This window comes from Alligator mississippiensis, chromosome 1, assembly GCF_030867095.1.
Source record: "Alligator mississippiensis isolate rAllMis1 chromosome 1, rAllMis1, whole genome shotgun sequence".
In the NCBI taxonomy this organism is placed as follows: domain Eukaryota; kingdom Metazoa; phylum Chordata; order Crocodylia; family Alligatoridae; genus Alligator; species Alligator mississippiensis.
The window spans coordinates 355,776,735-355,793,233 of NC_081824.1; the positions used below are offsets into that span (position 1 = coordinate 355,776,735).

General features: G+C 39.6%; 1 protein-coding gene across 3 annotated transcripts in view; it reads right to left on the minus strand.

Annotated features, from left to right (window-relative positions):
• The window catches only part of MYO16 (myosin XVI), a 662,110-nt gene that overhangs the window by 333,285 nt on the left and 312,326 nt on the right, over positions 1-16,499 (minus strand). For all 3 annotated transcript variants that reach the window (XM_059721092.1, XM_059721091.1, XM_059721093.1), the window contains one exon: positions 10,842-10,992. In XM_059721092.1, the coding sequence (XP_059577075.1) occupies positions 10,842-10,992 (151 nt within the window). The remainder of the gene's footprint in view (positions 1-10,841; positions 10,993-16,499) is intronic.

The following is a 16,499-nucleotide window of genomic DNA, read 5'->3' on the forward strand; positions in this document are numbered from 1 at the left end:
AGCCCCACTGCCCCTGGGGGGAAGGCTATGGATCATGACACTTGGGGGAGGGGCGTGGAAGGCTCTGGTCCCCTCCTGGCCCTGGTGCTGCCATGTGCAATCAGCCACAGCTCTGCCTGCCCCGCAGCACCCCCACCAGGAAGAGGCTCACACTCCCTGACACTACAACAGGGGCTGCTACCCCCGTCAAGGGACCTGCCATCTCCTGCTGCAGTGGTGGAGCAGAGGCACGGATAGATGCCAGCTGGCAGGGCCTCTTGGGGGGGGGCGGGGACAAGGATGGGGATTATTCCCCCTCCCTCCCGCAGAGGGGACAGGAGGGGTTTTATTATGTCACTTGGTAGTGGCAGAGATCAGGGCAGGCAGGCCCGGCTGTGGTCCTCCCAAGGGTAGTGGGGGCTTAGGAGAGAATAACCCCCCTCCTTGCCCCTCTGCCTCAGGGGCCATGGTGGCCCCCACTGTATCAGCGAGGGGAGATTGCCCAGCAATCCGGGCTCAGGTCCCTGCCAGTGGAAGGGGGGGGGGGAATTAAACAACTCTCTGGCCAGTTCATCCCAGACTGGCCATACCATCCCAGCACAGCTTCCCTGCAGCTAAGGGTGTGCTCTAGTGCCCCTGGGTGCTGGCCTGAGCAACTGCAGGCATGTGCCCAGATTGCCTCAATCCACAGGGAATGTCTGTACTGTTACAAACCAGTTTAACCTAGACAGGTTGGACTGACCTACAAAGGTTGAATCAATTCAGGCTCTGGCATTTTAAATGTCTGTCCCTAGCCAGGGAGACCAACAACATCATGAGATTTTTCTTTGAATTAGAAAGGGACACAAAACAGTAACCAGGGCAAATTATTAATACATTCATTCACTTTTGGCAGCCTACCAAATAATTATATGCAAGTATTTTTAAGCAAAATGATTAATCAAGAAGTTTGCATTTATATGTGGTCCCAGACTGTAGCAAGGTCATTCTTTTCACTTATAACTGTGGGAGTCAGTTATCAGAATGATCGTCTGAAGTACACTTTCAAGCTCTGATATTCGATCAGGATTTTGAGGTCTGTGTTGGTCTGATATGCTTTTTCACTGAGATAGGAACATAGCAATCCCCAAATTATTTTTAATGATGTTTCCTCTTCCCTGCTGTATGGTATAACATTTGAATAGACTCCTCTCATCTTATCTGTAATGATCTGGAATATATCTTGGAAAAAATTGAAATAAGAATAACCTTACCCAATTTGGCTTACATAGAGAGCTTCAAATATTTATGAGTCCACAGCTACATATCTAAGCAAAGATACGGTATTAAACTGCAGAAGCTATAGTTATCATTCATCTTGGAACAGTCACCTCACCTCTTTTCACTCAACAATCTCTCCAAGGTTTATTCTAACACTTCAAAACTCTGAGAAGCATTAAGCTTCTATCATTATAATTTCTCCTCTCCCATTTTCTTTCTCAAATGTGGAAGTTTCTTTTGAAAAGTGTAGCATTTACAGGCCCAGAGGAGTGGATATTTAGTTATAAACAAATGATAGGCACTGTTCTTCAAGTCAAGAAATACAATCTTTCTACCCAGGGAGGGGAAAAAGAAGAAATCCCCCAGTGGGATGAACTGCAGTCACTTCTCTTCCTGGAATGTCCTGGAAAAAAAACAAACCCAAAGACTATTTGTACTGATTACTGGATATCAGGAATCATTACGAGTAGCAGGAAGTCTATTGGGCTACTTTAAAAGTTTTTAAACCTAATTATAACTGTTTTCTCCCAATTAGAGAAGAGGTAGGTGCCCTGAAATATGGTAGGTGCCCTGGATATATCTTACATTCAAATTTCAAAAAAGATATATAAAAGATAAAAAATATAAAAAATGTCCAAATAGCTGTGTTAAGTCTGTAGCATTCTGTATCTCACTGAAGTTGCAGCTATAATGAATAAAATTATGTAATTGTATTTGTATTCACTTGGGATAGCACTCATTAATAAAGCAAGCAGAAGAGCACATATTCTTTCCTCCACCCAAATATCTGAAGTGTTGTAAGTGGGGAGCAGAGTAGTAGAGACATTTCAGCATTCTTCATGAAATGCAAAAAACAAGCACCAGAAGTGTGACCCCCACCTTAGGATACTTATGTGGTTTGGGCACTCAGCTGGAATATAAAAGACTCAAATTAAAATCCATACTCTTTTCGATTCTCCCATGCTCTAGGGGAATTTCCTAACCATTGGACTATAAAAATCAATCTGTTAATTGAGTCTGTTTGAGCTATACCACTTTGTATAGATACATATTAATTTGTCAGAAACAGAGGGGCTAAGTCTCTAGTCTAGTGGTGGTTACATTCATCTGAGAACTGGGGTACTCAAACTTGTTTCTACTTTGAATTAGGGAGAGCAGGGAATTGAACATGGGTTTTTGCACAAACCCAAGTCACCTTCTTACAGATGTTGTTTTGATGAATCAGCATTTTCCAAGAAAATTATTTTACTGAAAAATTCCTAACCAATTCCTCCCATAAGTTATGCAACCTTCCCATGCTTATGCTGAAAAAGTGCATGCTATATTACACCATTGTGTATAGTACTTTCTCTACAATCAGCTAATTTAACACTGTTTACGTAAGTAATCAAAATCACCCAGAAAAATAAGTACACAGATCCCCATACTAATGTACTACCCACCCAAGTTCAAGGAGACAAACATGATGGTATTGTCTCACTGAGCAAATAAATGCACTAGAAGCTAGATTCAAACTCTGGTAGACGACAGAGAGGCATATTAAAAATCTCAAATACATTTAGTTCCCAAATTAATTGACTGGGATGTGACTACTATTTACACTATTAATTTCTCATTTGGGGCGTTTCCTAGCTCTATTTTGCTCACCACCTTTTTTCTGAGTATATAGATAAATCTAATAGACTTTTTCCCTCATCTCCTGTTTATGACTCTGAAAGTAATCCATAATATATATTGTGATTCTCAATAAGCCAATTCATAGAGATAGCATACCGTTTCAAATGTAACTGTCTCAACAACTTCATTGACCATTTGAATCATTATTCAAATGGGAGTATTATATTTAGGAATGTTTAATTTATGCATTTACAGTAATGTGTATGTTTTAAATCTACATTTTTTTACATTACTTAACAACAAAAAATCTCTAGTGAGATTCTCATTAGTTCTCCAGTTCTCATTAGAAACTTAATTTACTCATGCTATCAAAAATGGCATGCATTCTATTTTTCATTTTTTATGAAAACTTTTCTATGTCTCAGGCATACGGCATGTGATAATAAAGCAACAAAAATAAAAATATGAAAAGTTATGCCTTTACAATCCACACTAGAGTGGATTACATATATGTATATGTGTATATGTAGTCAACAGTATGCTTCACAAGTTATGTCTAAGGCAATGTGAAAAAGGAATAGCTCAGCCAAATACAAAGACTATTTAATTGTTTTGTGGTTTGTTTGTAAAATAGAATACACAGATCATTTATGTGCCAGTGATCTCAACAAGAAAAAAATATAATTCAGTCCAGTACCAGAAAATAATATAACTCTCAACTGACAAGAACACAATTTGTCAATTCTGCCAAAATTCTAAGATGTCTCACACTGTCCTCATTCTCTGATATTTTGGGTACCTAAAATCAGAAGAGATCAAAGAGTACACTTTACTATGAGAAAAGAAAAGCATCCAATAACAAACCAAAAAAAACCCCTTCATTGCTTTTTTTTAATGGAATCACTTGATGTGTTACTTAGATTTTATGAAATAAGAATTTTATTGCATAGAAATATTATTTTGCTAAGTCTTTTTTTAATTAACATGTTGCAGCTGTGGATAATTCTGAACTACTATTACTTTTTGTGTCTAAAACAAGAAAATAGTTTTATATCTCCAATATTAAAATGTCTGTTCCAAACCTAATAAACTGAAAATCTCCTCTCAGTTCCCTTGAGAAAGTCTGAATCTACCCACTGTATTGCCTATGAATGTATGATAACCTTGCACACACCATGTGAAATATACTGATCCATGTTTTAATAATATGTGAAAATAAAACCTGAATAATGACCCTGCATATCTTAATGAACAAATAAACAGAGTATGATTATTTCCAATGTAGTTTGTAATGCAACTACTAAAGATAAATTAGAGTGAACCTTGTTAGAAGTAGCACGCGTGAAGAGGTCTAGGTCCAAAGCTTTTTTATTTTTAATGCTAAATATTCTCTCCATTATGAAAACATTTTGCCCTGATACTTTCAAAGAATCAATTCTCAACAAAATTTCAAAGAATCACCTCTCAACTCTTGGTGAAGTTCAAGAATGCAGAACTACTCAATGAATTTATTTAATGTTGGTTGTGAAAATCTATATTAAAGAGAGTTTGTCAAGTCAAACAGACTGGAATGTACACCAGGTTCACTTATTACAATGTTATTGTAATAAGTAAAATAAAGTTAGCTCCTGCCATATTAGCAATAATGTTCAGAATAACACAAAAATTAGATTACACAAAATTTTACAATATATCAATATGGTTTTCTTTGGACAACTACAGCCGTTTCAAATTCCTGTAGCTAAACAGGGACAGATTCTAACACACTGATTCATGAAGAGCTCTATGTTGAGGTAGGTTTATACCATCGCCTTCCTGAGCACCTAACCACTATTCTTAAGGATGTATGAAATCTAGGACTTGAGCAAAGTGCAGGGACACCATCAGAATGTCCTTACAGATTCACTTCAAGGGCTGACACCTCTTCAGCCACTGGGTGAGAGCACCTATCACCTCAATGATGAGACTGAGCTCTGTGCCACCTCAGTGCAGGCATCCCTATAACTAAGGGTAAAGTTACATGTTACACTCAGAGCATATTAAATCTATGGAACGTTAAGTGGTGTTAAAGTTATAACATGCTGTAAGTAGTCACATGTTAAGGGTTAATACAGTTTATTCCCTGAGGATGAGCAGGGCCATAGGTAGGAGACAAGACCCCTGAACTCTATTCCAGCTTGGTGAGAAGGGGGCAGGTGGGCTGGGAGCAGTGTATTCCCGGATGCTGGAGGACTACGAATTGCTCATGTTAATCTCTGTAGAGTAGGCTGAAGTTATCTAACGCAAGTTACGTAGCATGGCCCACAGTTACCCCTAACCTGAAGTGGTGCAACTTTGAGATGCTCAGAGGGCGCACAGCACAAGTTATAGAGCTTTAACATGCAGATATTCATGTTTTTAGCAACCTTTGTATTGTCAAAGTGCAATATGTAACTTCACCCTAACACAAGTGAAAAGAATGGGATTAGTTTTTGGAACTAGGCACTACTCAGAGGGCGTGTCTACATGAGACTTTTACTTTGGAGTAGGCTAATTAGCTCTGTAGTAAACTTCTCACCGTCTACAAATGCAGCCTCATTAGGCCACAGGAAACTAATTAACTCCACAGCAGCTCATGTGTAGATGCTGATGCAGATGCCTGGGGCATGAAGGTGCTCCAGTGCTAGCCTCCTGGCTAGACCCTTTCTGGAGCACCTTTGTGCGGCCACCAGCCCCTCCACAGCATACTGAGTCAGGTCGGAGCATCCCCATGCTGGCAGGCTGACCCCCCAAACCTCCTGCCAGCTGGGGCTGCTCCAACCCAGCTCAACATACTACGGTCCCAGGCACACATTTAAACTTCGTGCCCGGGACCAATAAACTCCAGTGTGATATGTGCCAGAGTTTGCTGCTGTATGCTAATAGCATGTGTAGACACACCCAGAGTGAGAAAGAATGTCAGTATATGGTTCCATATAAGTAATTATATTAGATTACTATTAGGCATATAAAAATATAGCAGACAACGCATACGCACAAAAAGAGAGACAAGCTACCCCCAAGACATATCAATGAATGTAATGGCAATTCTGTTGGCCACCAGCTATATCAAATGGAGAAAACAAAATGTGTTTGTAGTTTCATTTGGACAAAACATGGAAAATAATCATCTACATTGCAACCAGAACTCACAAAAAGGTATTTTTAATGAAATAAATATTTAATCTTTCTCCAATAATGTCCCCAATCCCTGTTATTTTATGCTTAGAACATACAATTCATGTAACTATATTGTTTGTTCTGAAGACGTAAATCAGACCTATATCATATTTTCAATGTTAACGTTACTGTATTCTTGGTTTTCCGCTTGTCAGAGGGAGCTGAAGGTTAGTCAAGCTTCTGCCATATTCAAACTTTTATTAAACCATGAATTTTAACACAGCAGCTCACACAGTAATATAACTATTCAGACTAGAAGAACTGTGTTTGTGACCTATCCCATTTCAGTACTAATTATGCAAGTAGAGTTGTTCTTTATGTGCCTCCAGGGGGTTAGGATGTCACATTGGTTAGTTAAAACCTATAGATACTGAAGGAAAGTTGATGCTGGTCTTCCCTGCATTATAAAGGTCAAAAGGCATGGATGCATCCTGCTTTCTTGTTTTAACAAATTCTACAGGTAACAGCCTTCCACAGAGAGCCCTCAGGTGACAGCGACAATGATTTTCACTGTCACTGAATGCTTTCTCTGCTGTCTCAAGCTATGAATTGTAGCTGTTGCAGGGAGTCATGCTGAAATAGCTAAGCCTATGAAAATCAGCTCTGGAATGCAACTTCTGCTTTCTTGACTTAAATGGTTTCTCTTTTTTCACATTCACAAATTCATGCTCTTTTGTTTGCTTGCTTTTAAGAAAAAAACAACCAAAAATATATTATATGCAACTCTATAAACAGGCCACTGTGCTGTGTGCTAGAGAGCTAGGGCTTTAGGGCAAGTGAAGCTCAGCCTGCATCCTCCACTATAAATTCCTTGGTGTTCCTGTATGTGCTGCTGCTGCCTTCACTACTACAGAGGCAACCCAGAAATCAGCACCTAACCCAATCAGGCCTCAGAAGACAGGGAAGCTGTATGGTTCAGCAAGCAATCTTAGGTTCAGATTGTGGAGTGGCTCTGGAACTACTTTGAAGCAACTACTGCAGCTAAGAGGCGAAAACAGAATGTTAGGAGTGCTATAAATGGGTACAAATGGGGAAGGAAAAGCAGCACTGAGCTTTCTGGCATCTCCCCATGGCCTTGCAAAAGGCCTTCAAGAAGCTTAGTTCTGCAGCACAAAACTGAATGCATTCCCTAGATCTCTGAATTCCTTACCCTTTCCAGCCATTTTTTTATAGTTAAATGATAACAGTTTGAGCTTCTGCACATAAAACAAAATTCAAAATTCCGTTAGGACCTGGGGATTTAAACCTGGAGAAGCCAAGCAAGCAGACAGAACTCAACACCACCATGCAGCTGATCAAACACCAGTCCCAGCCCAGCCTGGTCCTTCCCATGAAAATACTGATGAGGAGTCAGGTGACAGGGGGACTATAAAATCCCTCCTACTTTCTGTGGGACTTGTCCCATCAATGTCATTTGTATATGCGCTTCTTGGATCTCTGCCTTCCTCCTGCCTGATCCCAGGCTCATCACCAGGGATCCTGGTTTTCCTTGATAAAAAAATTGCAAATTCTCTGATAAAAACACCAAAATCCATGATTAAAATGAAAGGTGCCCCACAACCTCTTGCCCCCAGCCCTGCTGGCACCCCTCAATCCCCCCACACACACACATACAGCCCCTGGCCCTGCTCATGCCTCTCACTTCCCCTGACAGCACCCACAGCCCTTCTGGTGCCCCTCACTCCCCACCCATAGCCCCTGCTCCCCTAGCTCTGCAGGAGAGGCCCCCAGCTTCCAAGGCTATGGGGCCAGGGACCTGGGTCTGTAGCCCCCTGCCCCTGACACATACCACATTAATGTGCCTGCCTCCCCCCTGCTGCTTGCTGTGGGCTTGGGCAGGGGGTGGGGGGTGGCTCCCTGCTGCTGCATGCACTCCAGGGAGGCTGGGGGGACCCATGTCCCCAGATCTGTTCACAGGGCTTGGGCTCCTGCCCTGCTGCCTGCCTCCAGGGCCTCTGCAGCCTGGCAGGTGTGACTTGTAGCTGTAGGGCGGAATTGGGCCATGCAGGAAAGCTGCTTGCTGCTGTGAGCTCCATGCTGCCCTGGCGAGGTGCATGGCGGCAGCAAGGGGCACAACCGCATGCCAATGCCCCTGCCTGTGAGGGGATGCATCACCAAGGGAGTGTGGAGCTTGCAGCAGCAAAGAGATCCCTGTGCAGCCCCACTCTGCCTCGTCGTGCTGGGGTGCAGCCACCTGGCTGCATAGGCCCCAGGGGAGAACAGCAGGGTGGGGAATCTAAATGGGCAGCAGGGAGTGCACACCTACCCCTGCCTCTGCCTTTTGTACAGATCTGGGGGACACAGGACCCCCTGCCCCCTTGGAAGTGTGCACAGTGGTGGGGAGCCGGTCCCACCCCCGCCCCCAGACAAGCAACCCACAGCCCTGTCCCCCTCCCCACTGGGGCCCTGCTGCCATGCATTGCAGCCCCGATCCCCAAGCCCCACACACTGCCTGACTGGGCAGCAGCCCCAGCCCTGCCCAACTCCCTCCCTCTCTCCCTATGGGGTCTTCAATCCCCTTTCCCCCGACTTACCTGCAGGAGCTGCTCTTCACGCTGCCTGGGGCCATATGCATATACACATGGCACCCCCTCCCTGACCGCTGACCTTCCGTTCCCTCACAGTCCCCTGCAGGCTGGAACTCTGCCAGCCTGCAGAGGGCTCATTGCAAAACTGCAAAATCTGTGGGTTTCTCTGCTAAAATAAAAAAATCCATGTTTTATTCCGGTAAGAGGAAAAATCCTCATTTTATTCCATTTTTCCATGGGAAATGGAAAACCTGGATCCCTGCTCATCACAGTCCCTGTCTCTGCCTTGTTTCAACCTTCCAACTCTGATCTACCATCCTCTCTAACCATGGTACCACTTCAGTCCTTGGCCTGATGACTCAGACTGCAACAGATACCTGGTGTGACCTCAGCCTGCCTATAGTAACTCAATAAGTGACTGCCCACAGCCCAACCGATCCTGGCATCAGCCTCATGTAAAGCCATCAAAATAAGATTTGTGTGGAAGTTATCTGGCAACTAGGTCTTGTGCTTTCCTCAGCACAGGGCTGAATTCACACACACAGAAGAGGAGGCAGGATTTGGACTGCACTATGTAAACAAGCAATCACATTTGTGTGACTTCCTGGGAAGGCTGTAGAGGTGCTGGGAGATATTGAGAAATATTTACAAGCACTAAATAATAATAATATTAGCATTTCTCCCAGAAAAAATTATTTCAGCTATACAAATGAATCCTGTCATTCAATCCAATCATATCACAGAAGAAGTTCCTTCTTTAAAAAAAATGGCTAGTCACACTTGATTGCTAAAATACAGGTTTGTTCTCTGCAAATACCAAATACGGCTCTTCATAATTCTTTACTGGCATTGGGTATTTCACTACATTATATTCAAGCTCTACCATCTGATTGCTTAAGAGTGTTTAAGAATTACATGTACAAGAATTACAAGTAATTACATGTACAAGAATTACATTTAAACAAGGTTAGGTCGATCTAAATGCCTGGCCCTGCAAAAGACGTTTGCAGGGCTTAAATCATCCAAAAATCATGCACTAACTTTAGATCAACCTTGGTTAGCACAACCTAAAATGGGTTATCCAGATGTAGTGAATGCCTACATGCATTCAGGCACAGACTAGGGCTGGAAAAGCCCAGCCACTCACCCCAGCCCCGATGCTGTGATGTCCCTACACTCCCACCTTGACGTAACGGGCCATTTTAGCCCCATGACAACAACTCTTGGACTAGGCAATCCCCCACTTTAGGGAGCCATCAAACCCTGGATCCACCATGTCCCAACTTTTGTTTAACTGCTGCTTTTGTTCTCTTGCTTTCTGATTCCTGCCTTCTTCATGAAACATTCTCTCAGTTTGGGATGGCCTTCTATATGTGTTTGAAATCATCTTCTGCGTGTATCACAAGAGAGTCCTCGTCACTCAGTTCCTATGCAGGCAGACCCTTCATTTACAGTCACAGTATGTCAGTGTGACATCACAAATGCAATAGCCCAGCTAGAAGGCTCCCTATTTGGAATCAATGTAGAGCTATAAGCTTATCAACAGAAAAGCCTCATTTGCTGGTTGGATTTTGTGTACATTGTTATTTCAAGGACATTGTGTACATTATTTTTTCTGTTACTATATATATACTATGGGAACATATGGGTGTCAATTATAAAGAGGTTCTTGGCATCCTACCAATTATTTACAATTACGTATCAAATAACAGTTCAGACAGTTTGCTAGCTCTACAATCTATCTGTTTATAATTAAATACTAATACTCCCTACATAATTAGCCAGTTCCTTAGTTTTGCTGTCTCTTCTAAAAGAAAATGGGCCCTCAAGTACACCTCAAAAGAAAAAGATCTATTTTGAGCTCTGTGAATAAAAAAGCATACCAGAATCCTGAGACGCTTAATGAGAATATTCTACTAGCTCACTATTCTCATTCTGAGGAGCATTTAGCATCAGCCACTCTCTCAATCACAACTGCATATCAGTATACTGCAGAGAAGGAGGTGGTATCCCACATGGGCTGGTTCCAAGACATTTAGCTATAAAGAACGCCCCCCCCCCCCCCTCCAAAACAGACCCGTAAGTCTTGTAACTGCAATGTTATTTTAGGAATTAGCATTGGAAAATGACTGTACCTTGAATTATTACATGGACTCAATTTTATTCTTATGTAGAAGATTATTCTGTTTTCATACTCATCAGATTTACAATTTACAATCTAAGGTATTTAAACAGGTTGTAAGAAAAATGACATGTTACCTGTTCAAGTTTGGTCGTACCATTTACTAGGACACTGTCTGATGCATTGTCTTGAGACTGCTGCTTGCATAAACCTTTTGTTGCATCTTTGAACATGGTGTCTTTCTCCAGCAAACTGTCTTGTTTGGCAATCGGTATAGCCAGAGGATTGCTATGGAGAGAATCAATAAAGCAATCAGACTTCTATTGAAGATGCCTGACAAACAGAAGATTGCCAAGGCTGGGTGGCATGAATGTGGAATTCAAATATACTTTGAGTTTTAGACAGTTTTTCCTTATCCAAATACATAAATTGGATGAGAACAGAAGATTGTTTGCTTGGTTTGTTCTGTGCTAAGGATACATTAGTCTTGGCAAAGCTCTTTAACATTCACTTTTATGCAGCCTTTTCAAATGAAAGCTTAGCAAGCCAAGCAGAATATGCACGGATGTGTATTTGCTAGGATAACAAATCAATAAGTAATTAGAAAGTTGAATTTAAAAGATATGATTGACCTCCCCGATAGTATTTTGAAAAGTAATATAGTTAAATCATAATTCAATATACAGATATTGTCACTGCAGCTAATAAAATTAAAATCCATAGTTTTTAAGGTTACCCAATAAAGAAGTTATATTTTATCTGCATACAAAGCCAGGTATACTGATCAGTTATCTGCAATACAAGACTATCTAAAATGAAATAGCAAAGATGCAAAACTTTATTCATAAAGGCTTCACTTACGAATTTGCCCATACTTTCAGTCTGCAGTGCACCACACTTGCAAAAACGCAATATGCCGGATCCTGCAAGCATTCTCAAGATTTCAGGTAGATTTTAGACCCAGGGAAACTAACTATGGCAGAAGCCTCAGAACAGAAGTGAATTTGAGAGGAGCCATGACAGCAAGATCCAACAGAAGAGTAAGTAAATTCAGCTTTCTCAGTTTCCTTTCAGTGGGCATGTCTACATGTACAATACATGTGACTGAACATACTTTAGCTCAAATTATGCCAGAGTGAACTAATTCTGACATCACCACCTATAGGTGCATTTAAGCACCGGAATTTACTGCACTGCTGAATACCACTTGTATGACTATCTGGCAGCACAATAAATTAATCTCCTCTGCCCTGATTGCTCCACACATATAGGCGGTAATGTTTACTGTGCAGCAAATTAGCCTACTATGCAGTAAAATGTCTCATGTAGACGTGCCCAGCATGTGTGATGGAGAGCAGATAATGCATAGGAAAGAAGTGTCAAGTCATTGAAGACATGGAAAGTAAAATTCTGGTCCCTCTGAATTCATTTGGAGTTTTATAATGAATCACAGCAGAAGAAGAATTTCACAAGAAACTGTTCTATTTCCCCGAAACATAAGGAGCAGGAATAACACTTATCCCTAATATGGGCCCCAAATAAGGACAGGACTTGCTACTGAAGGGTGAACATAAGAACCTGTTTAATTTTAAGAAAGTGTTTATATGCTGCCCTAAGGAAGCCCACAGCAAGCAAAAATACATTTTTAGAACAAATTAAATGATTTTTAAATGGAAATTCTTTTTCAACTAAACTGCTTTTTTTTGAGACCACATCAGTTGTGATTAAGTTGAATATTAGAACTAACTGGGAAAGCCTCCAAATATATTTGGTTTTAATATTTTTAGAATTGTTTTCTTTTCAAAATGACTTTTATTTATTTTAACTAAAGCATATAAAGAATTGAAATTGAAAACAAAATGTAGCATTATAAACTTAATAAAATTAAATATTTGATTGACTTTTCAAAAAAGTTGTTTTGGCTTTTTGTCCTAGTTAGGGGTGAACATATTTCGGAATTCTTGACATTTTCACAGAATAGAAAATTAATATTTCACACAGGTTTAGTACTTCCCTAAATAAGGGCCATTTTAGCATCATGAAAAATGTAAAGCTTCATAAATAATGTAAGTGCTTCTGCTGACTCTTTATATAATAAATAACTAACAGATTTTATTCTTAGGCACCTATACCTCAAAGGAGAAGAATGTTTGTGTCCCATATATATCTGAAATAGCTTCTATTATTTCAGAAAGTGATGCTTCCAGTGCTGATGGCTTCAAGTAGCTTTCTTTAAAAATGAATAGTGTGCTTTGAAGTATTAAAATTCAATTTAAAATTGATATATTTTGTTCCAACTACCCTTTCAACTGTTCTTTTTTTTATCGCTCAAAGTTTTTCCCAATTTTCTTCTGGCCTGGATTTTTGTCATATTGATTTCAAAAAGACACTTTTTTTTTTAATTAGGTGTTTTTGGCTTATTTAGTTTTGTTTATTTAAAAACCACCAAACAGACAAGCAAACCCCCCGAAAATAAACAAAAGGCCACCTTATTTTCATCATATTAGATGCTTCCAAGCTTTTTATAAATGTTTCCCAAATTTTCTGATTAGAAGTTGTGTTCAGATGATACAGCAATCAAAATCTATTTGATACAGTAATCAAGATCTCTTAAAAGTTTTGGAACTGCTATTTGTAAGTAATTAATAGTAAGATGATGTTTCCTTTTAAGTGTTAAGGTTCATGAGAGCAGATTGGTGTTACCTTCATCCTTCCTCAACCCATCCCAACTGCTTGACATGCAAACCACATTTGTAGCACCACATTTAGATAAGTCACTAAACTCTTCAGGACAGATAGATGAAAAGAAAATATTTTGCAGGCTGCAGAATGGGAGAAGAGCAGAAATGTTCAGGCAGAATATTGTAAAAAATCCCTCTGCTACCTTTTTATAACAATCTGAGTTTAAAAAGTGAGCATCTTACAAAAAAGAGAATTAATTAAAATGCATTAAATTTCATAAATGTATTATATTCATAATATCAAAACATATTAATAGTGAATACAGCAGTTTCTTGAAAAGAAGTGACACTGTACTGATGTATAGACAGATATATGTCATACAAACTACTTTCATTTTAGAGATTTATTTTTACATAGAGTTAGAATATAATTCTATAGTTCTATTTTACCAGAAATAGGACATGATTCCAAAATAGAACAGACAGCACATAAACTATTTTCTTTGATTTAGTTTCAGAAAGATGCTAAGAACAATACAACAGACTGGCACCTAAATAGAAATAAAATGTTTCCAGAAAGGAAAATGACATTAAAAAAAGTATTTCATAAGTATTTGATGCAGATTAGTCACAAGGTGAACTCCTAAATTAAAAGTGCTGTTGAAAAGATCAACTGTAATTCAGTGCAACAGAAGATTTTATGTTAATACAGGTAAGTGGCTTAGCATGAGCAGTCATCTCTTGGATGCTATACTCTACTGCCAGATAATTAACCATAAAGGGAGTTACAAGGCTTGAGCCAAAATTGAAGATGCATAAAGGAGAAGGAGGTCAGATATCAAGGGTAATCTACTTGAGCACGATAGGACTACTCTTACTGGCACACATTACTCAGAAAAGTCTAATGTGTTAAACTATTGCATAATATAATTTTTATTTTATAAGCCATAATGTATTATAAATATCTATTGTTTAACCCCCCCCATAAAATACTGTATCTTCTGAATTGTTGGTTGTCAATTAATTAGTATTTTAAGATAGAAAAGATGATGTATATGGTATGATGATGTACATTTTGAAGGCGCACATTCCAGAACTAAAAATACTTTTATAATGGATATTCCAGTTAGTATTGGAGTATCAATAGTATTGGAGTAACAATAATTAGGTAAAAAGATGTTCTAGGAAACTTTAAATAAAGGCAGATTTCAATGCAGAAACAGATTCTGTACTCATTTTTTTTCATGGATGTTCTTAGTAGTTGTAAACTCTGTTAGGAAAAAAACTTCTCTCAAAAATAATTTTCATCGTCATGTCATAACTTCAGCTCAGGGTTTAAAAAGTTTAAAAGCAAAGCTTCTCAACCTCAAATCTTTACTTCTTTCTTTTCCTTGTAAAACACCAGAGTAATCAACTACAAAAGTGCATATAAATAAAACTTGTTTAATAACACTTCTAAATGCTCAGTCAGGAAATTAAAAATGTAAACTTCTTATTATAATGTTGATTCAAAACACATTGTGCAAGTTACATTTTGTATTCTTGTGTTGACATAAATGTGTTAATTATTGCAATTAATATTTACTTTATGATAAAGGTACAGCAAGTGAAATATGACAATGTTACTCTGTGAACAATTTCATGACTTTTAATTATTTATCTACTACTTAAGTCAACAGGATTTGTAATAGTAAAGCTTGGTATATACACAAGAAGTTATATCAGTAAAACTAATGCCAGTTATGAGTGTGATACCATGATTTGTTTACTGTTATGGTTATAGTAGCAAAACCAAGATCAGGCACCTTTTCCCACTGCTGCTTATTACATTCCCTAAATCCGAATAAGCTATTATAGTAAAAATTGGATAATTTTTAGGGGAGTAAAAAACCTAACCTGTGAAGTATCAGGGCTGCACTTCATGGTCATGTCCAGATGAGCAGGGGCATGTGCATTCAGCATCACAAATAGCAGCAGCACAAATCTGTGCTGCAGTTCATGCCGCTGCACGTGCCTTTTGTTGTGGGCTGTGCCCAGCTCCTGCCAGCTCCCATCCAGGCTCCACGTGCTTGGGGATGGCGGGCAGCTGGCTGGGGCACAGGATGCCTCGGCGTGGGGCTAGTTGGCAGGAAGCCCTATGCTGAAGCACCCTGCACCCTAGCCAGCTGGAGAGCAGTGTGTGGAGACAAGGAGCAGGCAGCCCAGGGCAAATTTCGCCTCTGTTCTGAAAATTAGCCTCACTGCCCATGGTTTAACTTGCAACTTGTGTGGTTTGTGGCGCCCTCAGAAAATGAATGGGTTTGGGCATTTGAACCATTTACTATGAGATATAAGAGGATAAGTGTCTACTGCACATCCATTGTTCCACACTACCTGCCCATCTGTACGCACCTGTATCACAGTAAGCAGAAGCTAAACTATGGTAGTTTAATGACATAGGGGTAAGTTATGACAATGCCACAATACTGTGCACAAGGGTTACTTCTGACTGGCTGATGTGCACCAGAGCTCTACCTGGAACCATCTTATCCTGCAGTAGATTGATTGTATATTTATACCCTTGATTTACATCCTTTTATAGTGGGATAATTGTATCCACACTAAAAGGAAGGACTCTTTTTTAACTATACCTTTATAATGGAAGCAATGAAAAGTTCTAGTGTAGCCAAACCCTTGCATAAGATGGATTTGTTCAACATTAACAGAACCTCACACAATCACTGAGAATTTTGGAAGTACTTTAAAACACTATAGTTTCTCTTTAGTTAACAATAAAATAAAACAATATATAAAGCATGCTACTGGTCATGTAAGCCTAACCTACTATGTGAAACTAGCTTTTTTATAGGGTTATACTTCACAGTCCTGTGCATGATTATTCATGCGTGGTAAAATTTCATCAAACCATAAAGAAAGCTCAGATAAAATGGCAATGCAAACAAGAAGCACTATGTAAACGTGTTCCACAAACACATATACAAAATCAGGGACCAAAATGAAGTGGTATTAACATCTGCATTTTCTGAGAAGGAGAAGCACTTCATATGTAATCATTATTGACATTTCCTGTAATTTACCTTCCTTGTACATTGCTTGGAAGTCAGATATCGAAGA